Below are 19378 nucleotides of genomic sequence, written 5' to 3'. Positions count from 1 at the left end.
CTTCAGTCGCCGTTCCTGCTGCGCTATCCGGCATTATATCCTTTTCTCTGCTACTGTGTTTTGTGTGTGTGTGTGTTCGCCGCCGCGACACACACTCTCATTGCACTAAAACAGCCGGGCGTCTTTTTCAAGACTCCCCTTTCCTGCAGATCTCGCGCTCGCTGAAGGCGGCTGCCCTCACTGCGAGCTTACTGCCTATGGTGACTCTGAGGACTCGTCTGGCATCCTTCTCTGAGACTGCACCTCCGCCCGCCGCGGTACCGCGCCGTAAAAAGCACCGTGCTCAACGGGTCCCGGAACCTCCCCCCACCCGCAAAAGCTCGCCAGGTTCGCCCGCCTGCTTCACCCGCTTTGCTTGAGTCTCTTCCTGATGGACAGCGTCCGCCGTCTGCCACCGCTTCCGTCGTGGATATCGACCAAGAAGCCACGTCTGAGGGGGATGATACTCTCCCTCTGTTCGAGCCGCACAAACTGTGCCGTTCACAAGGGAGGTCTGGAGCGGACAGTCACTGGGTTAGTTTTTTTGTTACAAGAAAGCTACCCCGCCCTTTCATGCGTCACTCACCGGCGAAAGGAGAAAAGAGAGTGTTTTAGTCCCGCCGAGGCCGGGCTAACCTCCATCTCTCACACATTTCTCAGTCCCCTCTTCAGTTCAGGCGACTGGAAATATCAATATTTCAGCAAACGAGCCTGTTAATACACACACGCCAGCAAACAAACGCCGAAGCAAAACATGATGACGCTCTCTCTCTTCCCACTCTCTCTCCCTTTGTTCGGGCCACGCAAACTGCGCCGTTCGCAAGGGATGTCAGAAACGGACGGTCACTGGGCTAGTTCTCTTTACAAGAAAGCTACCCCGCCCTCGCGCCCCATTTGCGTGCATCGCCGGCGAAAGGAGGAAAGAGAGTGTTTTAGTCCCGCCGAGGCTGGACCAACCTCCATTTCTCACACATTTCTCAGTCCCCTCTGAAGTTCAGGCGACTGGAAATGTCAATATTGCAGTAAACGAGCCTGTTATAAAACTTTATCTCAAGCTCAGAGCGAAGGGGGGCTGTACAGCAGATATTTTCTGGCACCGAAAAAAGACGGGGATCTCAGACCCATACTAGATCTAAGACAGCTGAACAAAGCGCTTGCAAAACGCCAGTTCAGACTGCTCACAACCAGAAAAATCCTCGCGCAGATTCGCCGAGGGGACTGGTTTATGTCAATAGATCTGAAGGACGCATATTTCCAAATACAAATAGCGTCACGTCACAGGCAATTTTTGAGATTCGCCTTCGAGGGCCAGGCATATCAGTACACAGTCCTGCCGTTCAGCTTGTCCCTGGCACCCCGTACATTTACGATGTGCGTGGACGCGGCGCTCGCACCCCTGAAACTCTGGGGCATGCGAGTGTTGAACTACTTGGACGATTGGCTGATTCTAGCTCAATCACACTCAGAGCTCATAGAGCACAGGACCATTTTACGCGAACACCTCAAGAATTTGGGTCTCAGAGTCAATTGGGCGAAGAGTTCACTGTCTCCCAGACAGAAAATATATTTTCTCGGCACAGAGCTGGACTCGCTGTCTATGACAGCGCACCTATCGCCACAGCGCGCACTGAATATTCAGCGCATGACGGAATCCTTCTGTTGCGGTGCTATTGTCCTGCTCAGAAAATTTCAGAGAATGCTGGGTCTCATGGCCTCAGCATCGTCAGTACTTCAGCTGGGTCTGCTTCGCATGCACCAACTGCAGGTCTGGCTGAAAGCGCGAGTACCGCGCCGAGCGTGGACCTCCAGTCTGCTCTGTCTCAAGGCCGATCAGAAATGCATCTCAGCTCTGAAACCTTGGAAAGCAACCGACTGGTACCAATCAGGTGTAAGCCTGGGGACTTCCTTGAGTGTGAAGGTGGTGTCTATGGACGCCTCCACCTCAGGATGGGGAGCGCTGCTCGAGGGCAGACCGTTCTTTGGCCAGTGGTCAGAACGGGAGGAGCTTCTGCATATAAACTGCCTGGAAATGCTGGCAGTAGACAACACGCTGACGCGTTTTTGTCCCCAGATAAGAGGACACCACGTCTTGGTCCGTTCGGACAACATGTCAGTGGTGGCTTATATAAATCGCCAGGGAGGTATCAGGTCCCAAAACCTTTACAGGCTGACAGAACGCCTCCTGGTATGGGCTCAACACAACCTGCGCTCGCTGAGAGCGGCACACGTGCCAGGCCTTCTAAACATAGGACCAGACAGACTGTCCAGGAACAACGTTCCGACAGGAGAATGGTCTCTACACCCACAGACAGTCCAACTGCTGTGGAAAAAGTTCGGCAGAGCTAAGGTAGACCTGTTTGCATCTCAAGAAAACGCTCACTGTCCGGAGTTTTTCTCCATGTCTGGCCCCGCTGCCCGCTCTATGCTTTTCCCCCCGTCTCGCTCCTGCCTCAGGTATTAGAGCGAATCAGGGAAAATGGATGCTCAGTGCTACTCGTGGCTCCGCTCTGGAAGAACCAGGCCTGGTTCCCAGTTCCGATGCAGCTGACAAACACTGCCCCATGGCCAATACCAGTGAGAAGGGACCTCCTCTCTCAGGCCAAGGGCTCGATTTGGCATCCTCGCCCAGAGCTATGGTCCCTACATGTGTGGGCTATCAACGGGTACCCGCTAACCTCCCAGAGGGAGTGTTAAACACGATCACGCAGGCTAGGGCCCCGTCTACCAGACGGCTCTATTCCTCAAAATGGTCGGTGTTCTCTAGCTGGTGCACAGCTCGTGGCATATCACCCCCAGACTGTGGGGTGACGGAGGTTCTCTCCTTCCTACAAGAGCTGCTGGATAAGGGCAGGACCCCATCAACGCTCAAGGTTTACGTGGCGGCCATAGCAGCGTTTACTAAACCGGCGCTCGGTCAGTCACTTGGAAGGATCGATTTAGTCATCCGCTTCCTTAGGGGAGCTAAGAGGCTGAATCCTCCTAGACCTCCTTCAGTCCCTGTGTGGGACCTTTCTACGTTGTTGGAAGCCATGAAAGGTGCCCCATTCGAGCCTATCCAAACGAATAGATGTTAAACACTTGTCTTTCAAGACAGTGTTTCTTCTGGCTCTCGTTTCAGTGAAGCGCATAGGGGATTTACAAGTGCTCTCAGTGAGCGTGACGTGTATGGAATTTGGGCCAAATGACTCGAAAGTCATACTCAAACCAAGGCACGGGTACATTCCAAAATCCCTCAACACACCGTTTAGGGCACAGGTCATTTCCCTGTCAGCCCTGCCAGTCTCTAACGAGGAGAAGGACGCTAGCTTCCTTTGCCCGGTCAGGGCAATAAGGGCTTACTTGTTTCGCTCGACAGTCTTCAGACAGTCAGAGCAGCTCTTTGTTTCGTTCAGCGGGCGTTCTAAGGGACTAGCCGCATCGAAACAGAGTCTATCCAGATGGCTAGTTGATGCTATAGCGCTGGCTTACACTTCTAAGGGCCTGCAGTGCCCGTTAGGTGTCAGAGCGCACTCCACAAGAGGCATGGACTCGTCGTGGGCCAGGTCCAGTGGGATTGCCTTGCAAGATATATGTATGGCGGCAGGCTGGGCCTCCCCGTCTACATTTATAAGGTTGTATAACCTAGAGGTTCCCGCCTTACAGTCTAAGCTGCTGTCGGTCTAATAAATCAGTATTGTCTGTTCTGATGTTATCGGCTCAGAATACTGGAGCTGCTGAGCTCTGCTCGCTGATCGACTGAATAACTCTATGGGCAGTGTGTTCATCAGTTCAGGCCGAGTTTTTCGCCCTGTCTGTATGGAATATTATTTATGCAGTTTGCGCCTTATAGGACGCTGCTAAATCTGGAAAAAAATGCTGTTCTAGCCCCTTTTTTTCCCGGACTCCCTGTGAGTTCCCTGGTGATCGTGCACTATATGAGCCCCGAGCACCTGCCCTTGGGACTTTGGCATTGGATCTCAGCACGCACGGCGTTTTACACTGTGCTCCCCATAGCGTAAGATACTTACGCAGTACGAGAGACCTCTCGTAAGAGAACGTACTCGGTTACTAATGTAACCTCGGTTCTCTCTAGAAGAGGGAACGAGTACTGCATATCTTAGCCGTGCATGCAACACGCTCTGGTTTGCTTCGCCGATGAAAAACCAGATTCTATCAGCCTTCGAGCTATAATTATAGGCCTAAGCCACGCCTGTTTCGGCGGGACGTGACGCAGTGGGTCGGACGTCACATGTGGCCTCGCTCAATAGGCTGCTGCAGTTGCCGCAGGTCAGCCAATAGGCACGCGAGGTGTCTTGGCACGTCAGCTGTTTTTGGCTTTAATATCTCGCGGAAAGGGGATTTTACCTATAGCGTAAGATACTTACGCAGTTCTTGTTCCCTCTTCTAGAGAGAACCGAGGTTACACTAGTAACCGAGTACGTTTTATCCGAAACAGATGAATGTTTTGGAAATAAAATGTCTGGTGAGTGGTGCTAAAAGTTTAATGCTCGTGCTTGAAAAAAGCATAACTAAACTCTACCATAAACCTAACCAATAGTGTTAACAAAGCAAACATGAAGTAAAAACACATTTGCTGAAGCAACCATGCCATTTAAGCTTACTTCTAGCATCTGAGCTTTATACCTTTTATCTGTCATGAGTGGCTGCACAACAGAAGTGCATGAAGATGAAGATATATCACTAAAGTCTTTAATTCAGAACTCACGGTACAAGAAACACAGGAAAAACAAACACAAAGCGTTTACGAGACAAGGCAAAGAACTGAACAGAACAGGGAGTGTAAATACACAGGAGATAGCGAGGTAATTAATGAGACAACATGTGAATGGGATAAATAATCAGATACACTGGGAAAACTGGCACTGAACTAAAACACAATGAAATATAACACTGATACTATCAAAATCTGCTAAGGGGTAATTAAACAAATACTGTAAAAATATACCATCTTTTATAGCGCATTTCACACACACTTGGGATTTAAGCTTCGCTTTCTCTGGCAGCACAAAAATCAAACAGCCTAAATGTCTTGACACTGTCAATATAAAATTCGCTCTTCAGGCCTTTCACAACAAGAGTCAGTTGCTCAGAACATCAGGAGAAAACATGAAGATATTAGAAAAGAGAATGTCTGTGTCTTTCCTGCTCATGTCCCACATCCCTCTCAAAGCGCAGAGCGATAGGCTATATGACACATCTTTGTCGGGAAATATAAAACAAATGTTTTTTAAATAATATGTAACTTTGTTATATTATTTAGGTTGCCAAAATTTACAGATATCTTTTTTCGATGTTTTACAGGCTGTAGTGTTGGTGTTTCACTGACGGAAGTGCTAAAATAAAAACATGTGTCTGTTGGAGGTTTAAGTTTAAATAAAAAACAAATGAATTCCCTTATACAGAATGAAACAAATAATAGGCTAAATTGAACAAGGTATTGTTAGGCTTGCTAGCACAATTAACACATTTTAATAAATGTGACGTCACAGTAAAATCTCACATTTGAGTTTTAACAAGCTCCTATATTTCGCAGTAGATTCATTTAGATTGATAATAACAGGTAAAAGGGCTAATACATTTTGTTTCTATTAATCTATTTTCCACAATGTTTCTATTTTCCACAATGCTTAACCCAAAATACAAAATCAGGCATGCGCTTCTGTCCATATACAAGCTCATGCAGTGGTGCGCTGAGACAGAGAATACTCCAGTTGCTGGGAACACTTTAGTTGGCTAAGAAGAAGCAAATATATTTATTAAGTATATAACGAGATTGGGTTCCTTCAACTGTCCATCATATTAAAAACGGCTAGGCTATATAAGATAATTGTAAAAAAAGAGTTTTGATTCGCCAGATTTTATAGTATAAACATATTCAAGCACAAGTGAGAACCGTTTCGAGGGGGATGCCAGGTGTGCGAAGAAAACCAACAATAAAAAAAAACGAATATTGGAATCCCAAAATTGAAAATCGAATACCAACCCACCGAACGAATATTGGAATATTTGGGTTCAGACCTAGTAACGTTAATGCATCTTGGCTGACCACTTGTGATCGGTTCACCGAAAACGCCTCTTAGGTGGAAACAGGCTTTCTCTCTTGCCTGCTCGATTTCTGGCAAATTGTCTATAATTTACAGGTGTCAGGGAGCCGTTATCAATATGCGGGAGACTCCCAGACCTTTTGGGAGAGGTGGGACGTCTGCAAATATACTCAACTATGTTATGTATTTTGTACGTTATCGTCTCTGACAGCATGTTGAAGCCGCTCAGGCCGCCAGTTTCTCCCTCTTCTCGGAAAGCGACGATGGAGTAAAATCATCCGGTAGTTTGGGTTTTCCAGGAAATGCGTGTACTCGGCTGGACCTCTGCTTCTCGTAATTACTACCGTGTATTGAGCATGTTATTTTTTGACAGACATCGATGTTGTGATATTCAAATGATGTAGTTTTGAAGACAGATGGATCGTAAGGTAATATATTTTTTAGTGGTGGGCCGTTATCGGCGTTAACGCACTGCGTTAACGCGAGACTCTTATCGCGCGATAAAAAAAATAGGCTTGTTTGAGATGAGCAAAATCTGCGCAGAATCGATCACCGGTGATCAGCGCGAGATGCATGCCGGTTAGAAATGTGTCCGAGTGCGGCCCGCCTTGCTCTGATGTCATGCTGACGTATGTCAAAAATCTCTCGCGAGCGCAAGGCGCACCTGTCGGATTCTGCAGTCGAGCGCAGTTGCTCTCCACCGACTGCGCTGATCAAAAGCATGATGGGAAACGACTTGCTGACGACACAGCTTAATGTTCATTGGTTTAAACAACCGTGATGTATCGTTCTCTTTTAAAATGTTTGATTTTAAAACTCTGATATCATGTTTTATGAGTATACGTTATGTGTGAATATTCCCAAACTATCTGACAGTGCGATCTCTTTGGGTTATGCAATGTAATTAAAAAAATAAAATAAAAATAAACATATATGTCTGTATTAAATAAAAAAGATTGATAAACATGTATTTGGAATGGAATTAAGTAGGCTACTTTGGGTGACTTGTTTATCATATTTATTTTCATATAAAAGCAACAGAACTTAAATTCCATCCAGTTTATTATCAACACTGTGCACGAGCGTGAATCCCGCGATATCCGTCTTTGATCTCACATGTGTCAGATCCACTACGAGAATAGAGAACTGTCCGGCTTGCCTGCGCTTTTTTCACTCCTCCTCTCACTGCAGCCGCCTACTCTCGACTACATTTCAGGCGAGGCAAGGCGCATCTCAAACAAGCCTATTATCGCCGTTAATCTATTCTCCAAGTTGGGTTGGGAGCTGGCTCAAGATACACAAGCTATGATGACGCAATCTACCCGCGGCCGCGAGCCTGCGCGAGGAACACCCGGCTTCAACGCATCATATTCGTCGTCATCTTAAGTAAACACGGCTGAAAGTTAAAGCTGGTGTAAAAGATCGGTGCTGGTGCAACATCCATTATTTGGACTTGGTTCGGATTTAAGCCGTCCGACGTAGACTGTGTGGTGTAACAGTTCGGTAAGTTTAGTTAACACACGACTAATCCGTTCTACCACCTCAAATTCAAAACGAAACATATCACTGAATACCAGCGCGCGCGTATTATTCCCAATATATCTGAGTGGTGTAGAACAATATCTCTGTCTGCGCCCGATTTAAAGAATCGTTGTTGTGTTTCTTTTCAACTGAAAAGACATCAGTTAGAATATTCTAATTTTAAATTTGGGGTTTCATAAGCTCCAAGCTATAATAAACATTAGACCTACTTAAGTCTCTGCAGCTAGTGTACTTAAATTTTATTTATCTGCAAAATTATGTTGTATACTTACAATTTTTCACAATATATGTTCTCAAAACTACATGCACCCTTTAAAAAAAAAAAAAAAAAAAAACATTTAGCAGTTGTTTAGCAGGGTCTATGTAACCTGTTCTGAAATGGTTTTATTATAATATCGTTATCGCAAGAGGCTGCAATGTATATCACAATATGGATTTTAGGCCATATCGCCCATCCCTAATTGATAGCCTATAGTAGTTGATAATAACATAGGCCTACCTAATATTGCCTACGGACGGTAACAGTACAGTAGTAACTTTTTACAGTCTATGAGTAGAACAGCTTTCTCAAGCAGTTTGTGATGCATTTTGGAAACAGGAGATGAGCCCCTGGTCTAATGCGCCACCTGGCTTGAGAAACCCGTTCTCAAAGACTTACTTTTATAGTCATTACTTGGGTAGCACACATATTCTGAATGCCTTCGGCAGAATTCAAATGAGCCATTTTAATCTAGATTAATCTAGATTAATTTCAAAATTAATCTAGATTAATCTAGATTAAAAAAATTAATCTATGCCCACCTCTAATATTTTTATTTCTTAGCCAGCAAGTATTTAGTGAAGTGAAATTTAGTCAGTGTCTTCATTTCTAATATTCCAACCGACAGCCAGCATAAGTTTTTGACGGACGTGAAAACATGCATAAGGTGAACTGTTTGATTTTTGGGTAAATTATAAAACGTGCTGATCGAAGGCGTTCGAAATGTTTATTTCATGGCTTAAATAAATTACAAGTTACTCTGAAACTAAAAAATGTTATATTCAGCTGTCGCAAATGCGTTGACTTTTGAGAGTCAAGTTCATTTCTTTACCAGGAAAGGAGTGGTTTTGATGCACAAATTTGTTTTTATTGTATCTTATAACAAAAATCTTTTATTTAAACTTGAAAACTTGGTCATGTTGTAAATAATAGTGAAAAAAGCACTTTTTAAAACGAGCACCCCCCACCTCAAGTGCAATACTGTATCAGATGAGCCAAGCGAGTCTGAAAAGCCAAGATGTTGGAATTGTAGCTACTTCTAGTGTTCATTTAAGCTGGAAACAGCAGTTGAAATGTATGTAGATTACAGTATGTTTTTGGAGTTATGCAAAAATGTAGGCAGAGGTCAATTTTTCTAGTTTTTTTTTTTTTTTTTTAACAACTGGTTAGACCACAAGGTGGCCACACTGTCCTGGCCCACTGTTTCTCATCCGAAAAAGAAACGGAAGAGACGTAACAACACAAAACCACTGCAGATCAAAACAACAATAGACTGTAGATACAATAGATACAGTAGGCCTACCTGCAACTACAAAGACATTTGTATTGGTCAAAATGTCTGCAAAGAGAAAAATCTAACTTTCTATTGCATATGTGTGTAAAGTGTTTGTCTGTCTGTCTTGTCATTGGACCCAGTTTCTAGTTTGTTCCTTTGATTGTTGTATTCAGTTCACCTGGTGTTTTTTAATTCTCATTAGTTCCCTTTGTTTAATCCATGCATTTAAACCCTGAGTTCTCCCTTGGTCTCTGTTCGTCTTCATTTACGAATGCGTCTGGTTGTGTTCCTCCGTGTTCTAGTCCAGTCATTTTAAGCCAAAATGGGGGTCAACCTTGAACAAACTGCAACAGAAGCAAACTCAACTGATTTTGTATCCTCAATATGTCCTGATTAAGAAAAAAAAAAGCCCAGAAGAATCCCATTAGGGGAAAGTTTCGGAAAAGACCCAAATATAGCCTATTCATACGCCTATTCATTCTTTTTCTTACGTGAATAGAGTAAAAATTTTAACCTTTAGATATCACCATGAAAATTACTGAGCTGATTACTTACATCAAGACAAACAAAAATTGTATTACAAGTTTTTTTTAATTGTTTGTTAACATGGACAAACGGTGCATAATCTAATTACATATGTGCTAATTTGCATAAATACCACAACAGATAAAAACATTGGGTATATCCCAATGAGCATTCATACACAGAGGCAGGAAGAAGTACTTTAGAAACCAGCCTTTATTAATTTAAGAGATTGGGTTTGGGGCTGGGTCTGTGGGACTGTTTCTTGGGGACGAGTCTGAGGGAAGAACAGGAGACAATGGTAAGGAGAATGCAGAAGACAAAAGGTAGGTAAAATAAAAAGTGAATCTCCAGAAACAGTCCCACAGACCCAGCCTCAAACCCCATCTCTGCAATAATATTTAATAAAGGCTGGTTTCTAAAGTACTTCTTCCTGCCTCTATGTATTAATGCTCATGGGTAGCCTAAATGGGTTCATTCAGACCTTAACATTAAGTATTTTACTGTTACATGTCAACAAGATTCAACAAGACATTTTCACCTGGCTATACCCAATGTTTACATCTGTGGTGGTATTTATGCAAATTAGCACATAAATAATTAGATTATGCGCTGTTTGTCCATGTTAACAAACAGTTTCAAAAAACTTGATGCAAGTAATCAACTCAGTAATTTTCATGGTGATATCTAAAGGTTAAAATGTTTACCCTTTTCACGTAAGAAAAAGAATGAATAGGCGTATGAATAGGGTATATTTGGGTCTTTTTCGAAACTTTCCCCTAATGGGATTCTTCTGGGCTTTTTTTCCCCTTACTCATGACATATTGAGGATATAGTTGTTTTCTTCTGTTGCAATTTGTTCAACCTTTTTTCATAAAATGACTGGACTATTCTCCTAGTATTTATCATTAAAGTCTGTTCCAGTGTATTCTCCATCGTCATGTGATTTATTATTACAGCCAACACGTGACAATGTGTCAATCACCTTGTAACAGTTCTGAAAGGCTGTTCCATTTTTTTGTATTGTAATGCTACTCCCCACCTCAAGGGGGTCTAGGGAGGTTTCTATAGGAAGGGCTATCCTTTTAAAAGAGACAAGTAAGAATGTTTAGGAGGTATTGTCATGTCTTTGAGTGTTTGGCTCAACTGAGATCGACGCAAGAAACCCTATTATGAGGAACCTTATTGGTTCTACAGCTCAATGTAAGTTGTGTATATTTTGTAATTCTATGTTTATTGTATTTGTCAATTGCATATTTTGATTTGTGTTTGCCTGTTTATTTAGAGGGTTCTTTTTTGACTTCATTCTATTTGGACACTTCATCTGGACTTTGTTGTGCTCTAATTCTACGGCTACGCCTTTGTTTGTTTCCCGGACTGGTGGTTGATTTATGATTTGGACCCCTTATAAGTTGGACTTCTACTCATGGATTTCTATTGAACTTTTGGAACATTGTAAACATGCACCAGTTGCCTGGACTACTTCTGGTATTGTGAGAAATTTACTTTATTTCTGCCTGAACCTGAACTTGTGTTGAACTGAAAAGTTCTTGCATAAAGAATCCTCTTTCTTGTTGTATTGAGTTGCTGATAATATTGCTTTTGTGAATTATATAGTAATGGTTTGGGTTATCTCACAAAACTTTAAATACACTTAACTCTCATCTTAGATGAATGGATCCCCTTCATTTAGTGTGTAACCAAAATTAGAAATGTTACATTAATGGCGCCCGAACAGGGACCTTCTGGTAAAGAGAGAGAGTAAGTTTGAAATTATGGATGCTTTTATTGCCGAGACTGATGTGGGTACGGACCCAGACTTCACTGGTGCACCTTTTACAACTCGCCGAGAACCAATTCAGGACATGACACAGTCCTTTGGTAGTTTGTACTTGGAGTCTGAAGAGGAGCCGATTGTGCAGGAAGATGATGGTTTGACTGATCTTCCGCCACCTCCACCAGTAGAGGAAGAGGACGAGGAAAGTCTCATCAGTCTTACCATTGCGACCAGGGTAAATCAGTTAAGCATGAGAATAGACAACATGGAGAAAGACAATATGGAGTGTATTAGAAGAGTGGAGCAAGACATTCAAAATTGCCTTCAGCGACATGACCATTGTCTTGGAACTCTAGAGGAGCAAATGCGAGAGTTGACCAAACAGACAATAATTCAAGCCCAGACGGTTGATCAGAATCAGCGAACGCTTGAAGAAAAACTGACAGATATAATTGAGAGGAGGTGTGATCATTTGAAGCGACTTTTAGAAGAACAGATGCAGGAGATGGGTAAGGCTATGATGGATTGCTTAAAGAGAAGGGATAATCAGCTTAAGTCTATGATGAGTTCTGTCCCGAATGCTGTGTCTACTCCTTTAGCTTCACAAGCCTTTGCAACATCATTCCCAGGTGGCCAGGCAACAGCTACATCTCAAACATTTCCGCATAAGGCAGCAGTCAAGTTAGAGTTCCCGGTGTTTGGACGCACCGAATCTGAAGATCCAGTAACTTACCTGGAAAGGTGTACTGAGTACTTAGCAGTGCGACCAATGAGTGATGGTGAGATATTGTCAATACTTCCATCTGTATTGATGAACACTGCTAAAGACTGGTGGATGGCTGAAAAAATCCACGTCAATACATGGAATCAATTCAAGGCGGTATTCCTTCGTTCCTTCCTACCCGATGACCATGAGGTGGAAGCTGAGAGGAAAATCAGAGAAAGAAAGCAGGGGCTGGGTGAAAGCATCCGGACATTTGCCTTTCAATATAGAGCTATGTGTTTGAGACTGAGGCCATCAATGACTGAAAGAGAAATACTTCAAGCCACATTAAGAAACTGCAATCCTCGAGTTGCCAGTATTCTGAGAAGCTCGGCCAATACCTTTGATGAGCTGGTACGTGTCGGAGCTTTAGTGGAACGAGACATGGCAGAGGAAAGAGCCTATTGGAGACAGCGCAATGCTGAACAAGCTGGCAGAAGAGGAGATTCTGATAGATCAGGTAAAGGCAAAGGCGGAAGTCATAACATTGCTATGCTTTCAGAAGGTAACATCAAACTGTTAACCTTTCCTGTAGTCTTAAGGAAACATGCATGTGATGCTGTTATAGACACTGGTAGCTCATATTCCCTGATTCAAGAGTCCATCTGGAGGAGATGGAAAGAGGAGGCTGAGACGTGGAAATCCAGCAGAGGACTGTCATTTGCTCTTGCCAATGGTCAGGAACAACGAGCATTGGGGGAAGTCAGTTGGGAGTGTATATTGCAAGAGAATGCATACCAAGTGCGTTTGTTCATCATGAGGGATCAAGACCTATCATTTCCACTCATTCTTGGCCTTGATTTCCTTGTGTCAATTGGCTTAAAACTTGACTTCAACAGTTCTTCATATTCATTTCCTGGACAGGAGTCACCACAACCTTTTTCTTGCTATCTTCAACCTGCCAGCATTAACATTCACTGTTCATTATCAACTATACAAGTGTCAGAAAATACCATAAACATCATCAAGGATTTGGTGAGTGAAGCCGATATTTCGTGCACTGAGAAGCAGGAACTAGAAGGACTCTTACTGAACTGGCCCACTGTTTGTACCGATGACCTAGGACAAACATCTGTCATCAAACATCAGATTATGACTAGTAATTCCATCCCGGTAAGGAAAAGACCATATCCTGTACCAATTATAAAACAAAATTTCATTGATGGGGAGATTGAATCGATGTTGAACAAAGGCATAATACGACCGTCTACTTCACCATGGGCAGCTCCTGTAGTCCTAGTACCAAAAAAGGATGGAAGTGTTCGGTTCTGCGTAGATTATCGATCGTTGAATGCCAAAACACCATTAGACGGATTCCCCATGCCTCAAATTCAAGACATCTTGGACTCAATGTACGGAGCCTCAATATTCAGCACCTTAGATCTTAGGAGTGGATATTGGCAAGTTATGATGGATGACTGCAGCATCCAGAAGACTGCTTTCGTTACCAGGAATAATCAATATGAGTTCATTCGTCTTCCCTTTGGGCTGAAGAATGCAGGAGCTACCTTCCAAAGATTGATGAACCGAATATTGAAGGATTTGCTTGGTAAATGTTGCTTCGTGTATATTGATGACATTGTGGTGTATTCCAAAGACATCCAACAACATATCCAAGATCTTAAGGCGGTGTTCCGTGAAATGGAAGCAGGTGGCTTGACACTGAACCTTAAGAAGTGTAATCTCTGTAAAAAATCACTGTCTTTTTTAGGACATGTGGTTTCTGAAGAAGGAATCAAAACAGAAGTGACTAAAGTGGAAGCCGTGAAGAACTTTCCCACACCAAAAAACTTGAAGGACGTTCAGCGCTTTCTCGGCCTTGCTGGATGGTATCATCGGTTCATTTCTCGTTTTTCAGAACTTGCTGCTCCTCTTCATGCTCTCAAGCGGAAGAATGCATTGTGGAATTGGAATGATGAGTGCCAAGTTGCTTTTGAGAAGCTGAAAGAGGCTTTGCAAAAGGCCCCAGTTCTTGTACCGCCAGACCCTAGCAGACCATTTAAAGTACAGACTGATGCAAGCAACATCGGTTTGGGGGCTGTTTTGACCCAAGAATCGGATCTGGGTGAGCGGGTCATTGCATATGCATCGCGACTACTTCAGGGAGCAGAGAGATCGTACTCCGTATCAGAGAAGGAATGCCTTGCTGTGGTGTGGGCGGTGGAAAGGTGGCAGAAGTATCTGGAAGGGAGACAATTCCAAATTATCACAGATCATGCAGCTCTTTTCTGGGTATTTAACCACCCTCGACCTACTTCGAAACTCATGAGATGGGCCATACGACTTCAGGGACTTGACTTCACGGTGCAATACAGGAAAGGCAAATGCAATGTTGTTCCCGACTCATTATCCCGTGCCTTGTCTGAAGAGGATCTCCCGAGCCCAATTGCAATATGTCGTGCTCAGGATGTGGGTAAGGATTTTTCTGTGGACTGGGATGAGTTAGAAAAATCACAGAAGGATGACCAAGCACTGCAGGATCTATGGGAAAAAGCAAAATATCCCCCACAAGACCCAAATCACATCCACTACGTTGTACAAAATCAATTTTTGTTCCGATGCATTCCTGACTCAATGAAAGGTAGCAGATTGCAAGTAGTCATTCCCACAAATCTCCGTCAGAAATTCCTGGAATTTGCCCATGATAACCCACTGAGCGGACATTTGGGACGTATGAAGACATTACGTCGGTTGCTTAATGTGGTATACTGGCCAGAAATTCGACAGGATGTGTGGAATTATTGCAAGCAGTGTCAGGTTTGCCAGAAGTATAAACCCCGCATTCACAAGCTTTCTGGACAGCTGCAGTCTACACCCATCAAGGAACCTGGATATATGTTAGGCTTGGATCTCATGGGACCTTTTCCTAAAAGCTCAAAACTGAATGAGTACTTGTTGGTTGTCGTGGATTATTGCAGTAAGTGGGTGGAGGTGTTCCCGTTACGCACAGCGAAGACGCATGTCATAGCGGACATTCTTGTCAGGGAGATTTTTACTCGCTGGGGAACTCCGACTTACCTTGTGTCGGATCGGGGACCCCAGTTCACATCCCAACTACTGAACACTACATGCAAGCAGTGGGGAGTGGTTCAAAAACTTGCCACGGCATATCACCCACAAACCAACTTAACCGAGAGAGTGAATCGCACTCTCAAAACCATGATCGCCTCTTATGTCAAAGATAACCATCGGCGTTGGGATAAGTGGGTTCATGAATTTCGTTTTGCAATCAATTCTGCGTGGCAAGAGAGTACTGCATACACTCCAGCGGAAATTGCCATAGGACGTAAATTGAAAGGACCCATGGATCAATTCCAGTATCATCATCCAGATCCTGATCATTCTGCCTACAATGTCATTGAGCGCCAACAATCCCTATTGAACAGAGTTAAAGAAAATGTTGCAAGAGCTCAGGACAGACAGAGGAAGTACTACAACCAGAAGAGACGAGAAGAAACTTTTGAAGAGGGAGATCTTGTCTGGGTTCGTACTCATCCAGTGTCTCGGGCAGGGGATGCATTTATGGCAAAGTTGGCCCCGAAGTGGCGAGGACCCGCAAAGGTAATCAGGCAATTGAACAAAGTCAATTATAAAGTCGAAGTGTCAGCTAACCCCGTGCAGATTGAAACTTATCATGTAGAGAATTTGAAAAAGTTTTACGGTTATGTCTAACCTTTCTCTAAAGGGCGGGGTGTGTAACAGTTCTGAAAGGCTGTTCCATTTTTTTGTATTGTAATGCTACTCCCCACCTCAAGGGGGTCTAGGGAGGTTTCTATAGGAAGGGCTATCCTTTTAAAAGAGACAAGTAAGAATGTTTAGGCGGTATTGTCATGTCTTTGAGTGTTTGGCTCAACTGAGATCGACGCAAGAAACCCTATTATGAGGAACCTTATTGGTTCTACAGCTCAATGTAAGTTGTGTATATTTTGTAATTCTATGTTTATTGTATTTGTCAATTGCATATTTTGATTTGTGTTTGCCTGTTTATTTAGAGGGTTCTTTTTTGACTTCATTCTATTTGGACACTTCATCTGGACTTTGTTGTGCTCTAATTCTACGGCTACGCCTTTGTTTGTTTCCCGGACTGGTGGTTGATTTATGATTTGGACCCCTTATAAGTTGGACTTCTACTCATGGATTTCTATTGAACTTTTGGAACATTGTAAACACGCACCAGTTGCCTGGACTACTTCTGGTATTGTGAGAAATTTACTTTATTTCTGCCTGAACCTGAACTTGTGTTGAACTGAAAAGTTCTTGCATAAAGAATCCTCTTTCTTGTTGTATTGAGTTGCTGATAATATTGCTTTTGTGAATTATATAGTAATGGTTTGGGTTATCTCACAAAACTTTAAATACACTTAACTCTCATCTTAGATGAATGGATCCCCTTCATTTAGTGTGTAACCAAAATTAGAAATGTTACAACCTGTGTTCACGCACACATTATAAACTTTCAAAGTGTTTGGCTTTCACGTCAAATTTAAAGTATACTTTGTGCTTAATGTTCCAAATTCAAAATGTTCCCAAAACTTCAAAGACCTCAGAACACCTAGAGCTTAGCCACATATGGGGCTAAGCCAATCAAAAGAGAGATCATTTGCATATAGAAGTCTTAAAGGCAAAAAAAAAAAACAAAAAAAAAAAAAAACAGTGTTTAATACGATTAGTCAGAGAGAGAATGGAAAATACTAAATTAAGTCTGTTATTATATATTGACTTCCAGACATATAATGTTGCAAAGGTGTGACTCCTTTAAAGGAAGCAATCAGTCTAATACTTGGCCCAATTTCAAGATGAAAATAGAATTTTCTTAGCAGAAAAAACAATCGAAACAAAACCTTTTAGAGCATATAATGTGCATGTGAGCGTGTGTGTGTGTGTGTGTGTCTGTGTGTGTATGTGTGTCAGAAACAGTCAGTGTAATCAGCCATACAGCAGAATGAACAATGCAAGCCTGCAGTCAAACGCATCTGTATGTTCATTAAAGCTGTGAATGTATCTGAACACAACATCTGGATTACACAATACAGTTGCAACCCACGTGAACATACGACACGTGAATATGCAATCAAAACAAAACCACACACACAAATACAAATGCGAATAATACTCTCCTGCATATGAAGGAAATTGCTGTATCTGCATGTGCATCTTCTTTTATATGCAGCATTATTATTATTCCCATTTGTATTTCTGCTTCATGCACAAGCTTTCTAATAAAACAGCATAAGCATTAAGGCAGGCAGGTAAGATTTCACACACTAATGACGCTCCCGACGGGGATCAGAGCGCTGCTGATGAGTGTGTTAACTGCATTTTTCTAGTACTGTGATTTCAGTGGGATGTGCTAGTGGTACGTGAGCTTTCAGATAAACCCATATCTGTACCTACAACATTTCAATGCGTACTAGAATAAATGGACAAGCTTCTTAAAATGTGACGTGTGAAACCAAAGGCTTACTTGGATCAGACTTTGAGAAGGTGTCTCTGTCCAAGAGGTTTCTGTGGTAGAAAGAAAGAAATGAAGAAACAGGAGTTAATAAAGTCCACTTTTAAGGGTTTTAAAGAAAATCAAGCTCTCCATTACTCTAAATAAAACATTAACCTAACAGCATGAACTCTGAATGAATAATGTTAATTAGCATATGTTAAATTACATTTAAATACAATTATACACAAAGTTTTGATACAAATACACACTCGGCATCAAGTCTTACATGTTGGTGGAAATATGTCAGTGGTTTCATCCTTTCATCTTCAGCCGTTACGAACATTCAAGTAAGGCAGGGTTTGCCAAAGATGAAATATACATCATTGTGATTCAACGCATGGCAATGCATCACAGTGTCATAATTGAGTCGTGATTGAAACTGTGCCAAACGCACAAGAGAGACTAGAAAGTGAATCTGCGATATCACTCTCAATCTCATTTGCAGGGATCACTTTGTGCCGAGCGTCTGAGAAGCTCTGACTGAAAAATGTAGTTTTCAGAGGTTTGTCTTATTTAGATGAGCTCTTCATTAATTGCAGGAATTATATGAATCAACAAATAAATTAATACAAACAGCAATCCAGGACATTATGTATCAGTGTAACATTGTGAGAGAAAGAAATGTGATATAGCATAGTATCAGGCAGTGGATCACTGAAGGAAATCTCACACACACACTGATCTCTTCTGACAGCGCAAAGTGAATCATTACATCTCTCACAGTAAAACCTCGATAAGGCAGGGGGAAAAAAAGTCTAAGGATGCCATGGCAAGAACACTGGACACACTCCATACTTCTCAATATTCTTCTCTATTGTTCTCAACTGTTCTCTCACAAATATGATTACACAACATTCATAAGTTATTCATAAGTTTAAGTTATTCATTAACATGATTTGAACTCGCACATGATATATAAATACGTAACCAATATAAAATCTGTAAGTCATCTGATTAAACAACTAAATGAATTACGTTCTTTATAACCCTAACTAAATATAGTATAACCCATAATATAAACACAAACTGAATACACTGTATACACTATGAACGTAAATTAATATAATCAACACAAACCCTAACTGAATATTTACCTCATAAATAACTTAATATATTGTAACTAATAACCCATAAGCCCAACGGAATAAAGCCAATAACCCAAATACATCCCATACACTGAATATATATCACATAACCCCAACTGCATACAATATTTAACCATTAACCCATAAGCCAGAATTAATACATCACCAATTATCCGTGTGGTGAAAACATTGTTATTAGCAAAATACGTCTTGTGAAACGTACTGTAAAATACAACATGTAATAAATAAATAAATAAAGCAACACTGGGAAGGTCATTATAAAAAAGTAGTGTTTTTCCAAGGTAGGTGCATTACACTATTTTACAGTAATTGTAGCTGAATAGGGGCACAAACACATTCATTATTCATACATATTTTCCCTTCAAATAAACATTAGAAAGTACTGCTCTGAAACAATCTGTGCTGAGAAAACCACTATATAACAACTTAAAAGTTGATGATGATGCCAAAAAGATTTGCATGTGCAGGGTACGATTTGTGGAAGTGTACATACACTGTAAATTCAATTTATATTAATATTTATTTTCTAAGTGTGTAAATTAAATTTACATTCATATTTATTTTGTTAGCGTGAAGCTGCAGTTTAACAATACATGAATTACACTTACAGTACAGT

The 19378-nt window shown here is 42.0% G+C and overlaps 1 protein-coding gene across 1 annotated transcript in view; it reads right to left on the bottom strand.

Moving 5' to 3' along the window:
* The window catches only part of cpne8 (copine VIII), an 88704-nt gene that overhangs the window by 55021 nt on the left and 14305 nt on the right, over positions 1-19378 (bottom strand). Inside the window, exon 2 of the mRNA XM_081356876.1 lies at positions 17627-17667. Coding sequence (XP_081213002.1) covers positions 17627-17667 — 41 coding nt within the window. The remainder of the gene's footprint in view (positions 1-17626; positions 17668-19378) is intronic.

This window comes from Scardinius erythrophthalmus (genome assembly GCF_964197995.2).
Source record: "Scardinius erythrophthalmus genome assembly, chromosome: 24".
Classification (NCBI taxonomy): domain Eukaryota; kingdom Metazoa; phylum Chordata; class Actinopteri; order Cypriniformes; family Leuciscidae; genus Scardinius; species Scardinius erythrophthalmus.
Note: the sequence above shows the minus strand (reverse complement) of the source record. Positions and strands in the feature narration are given on the sequence as shown.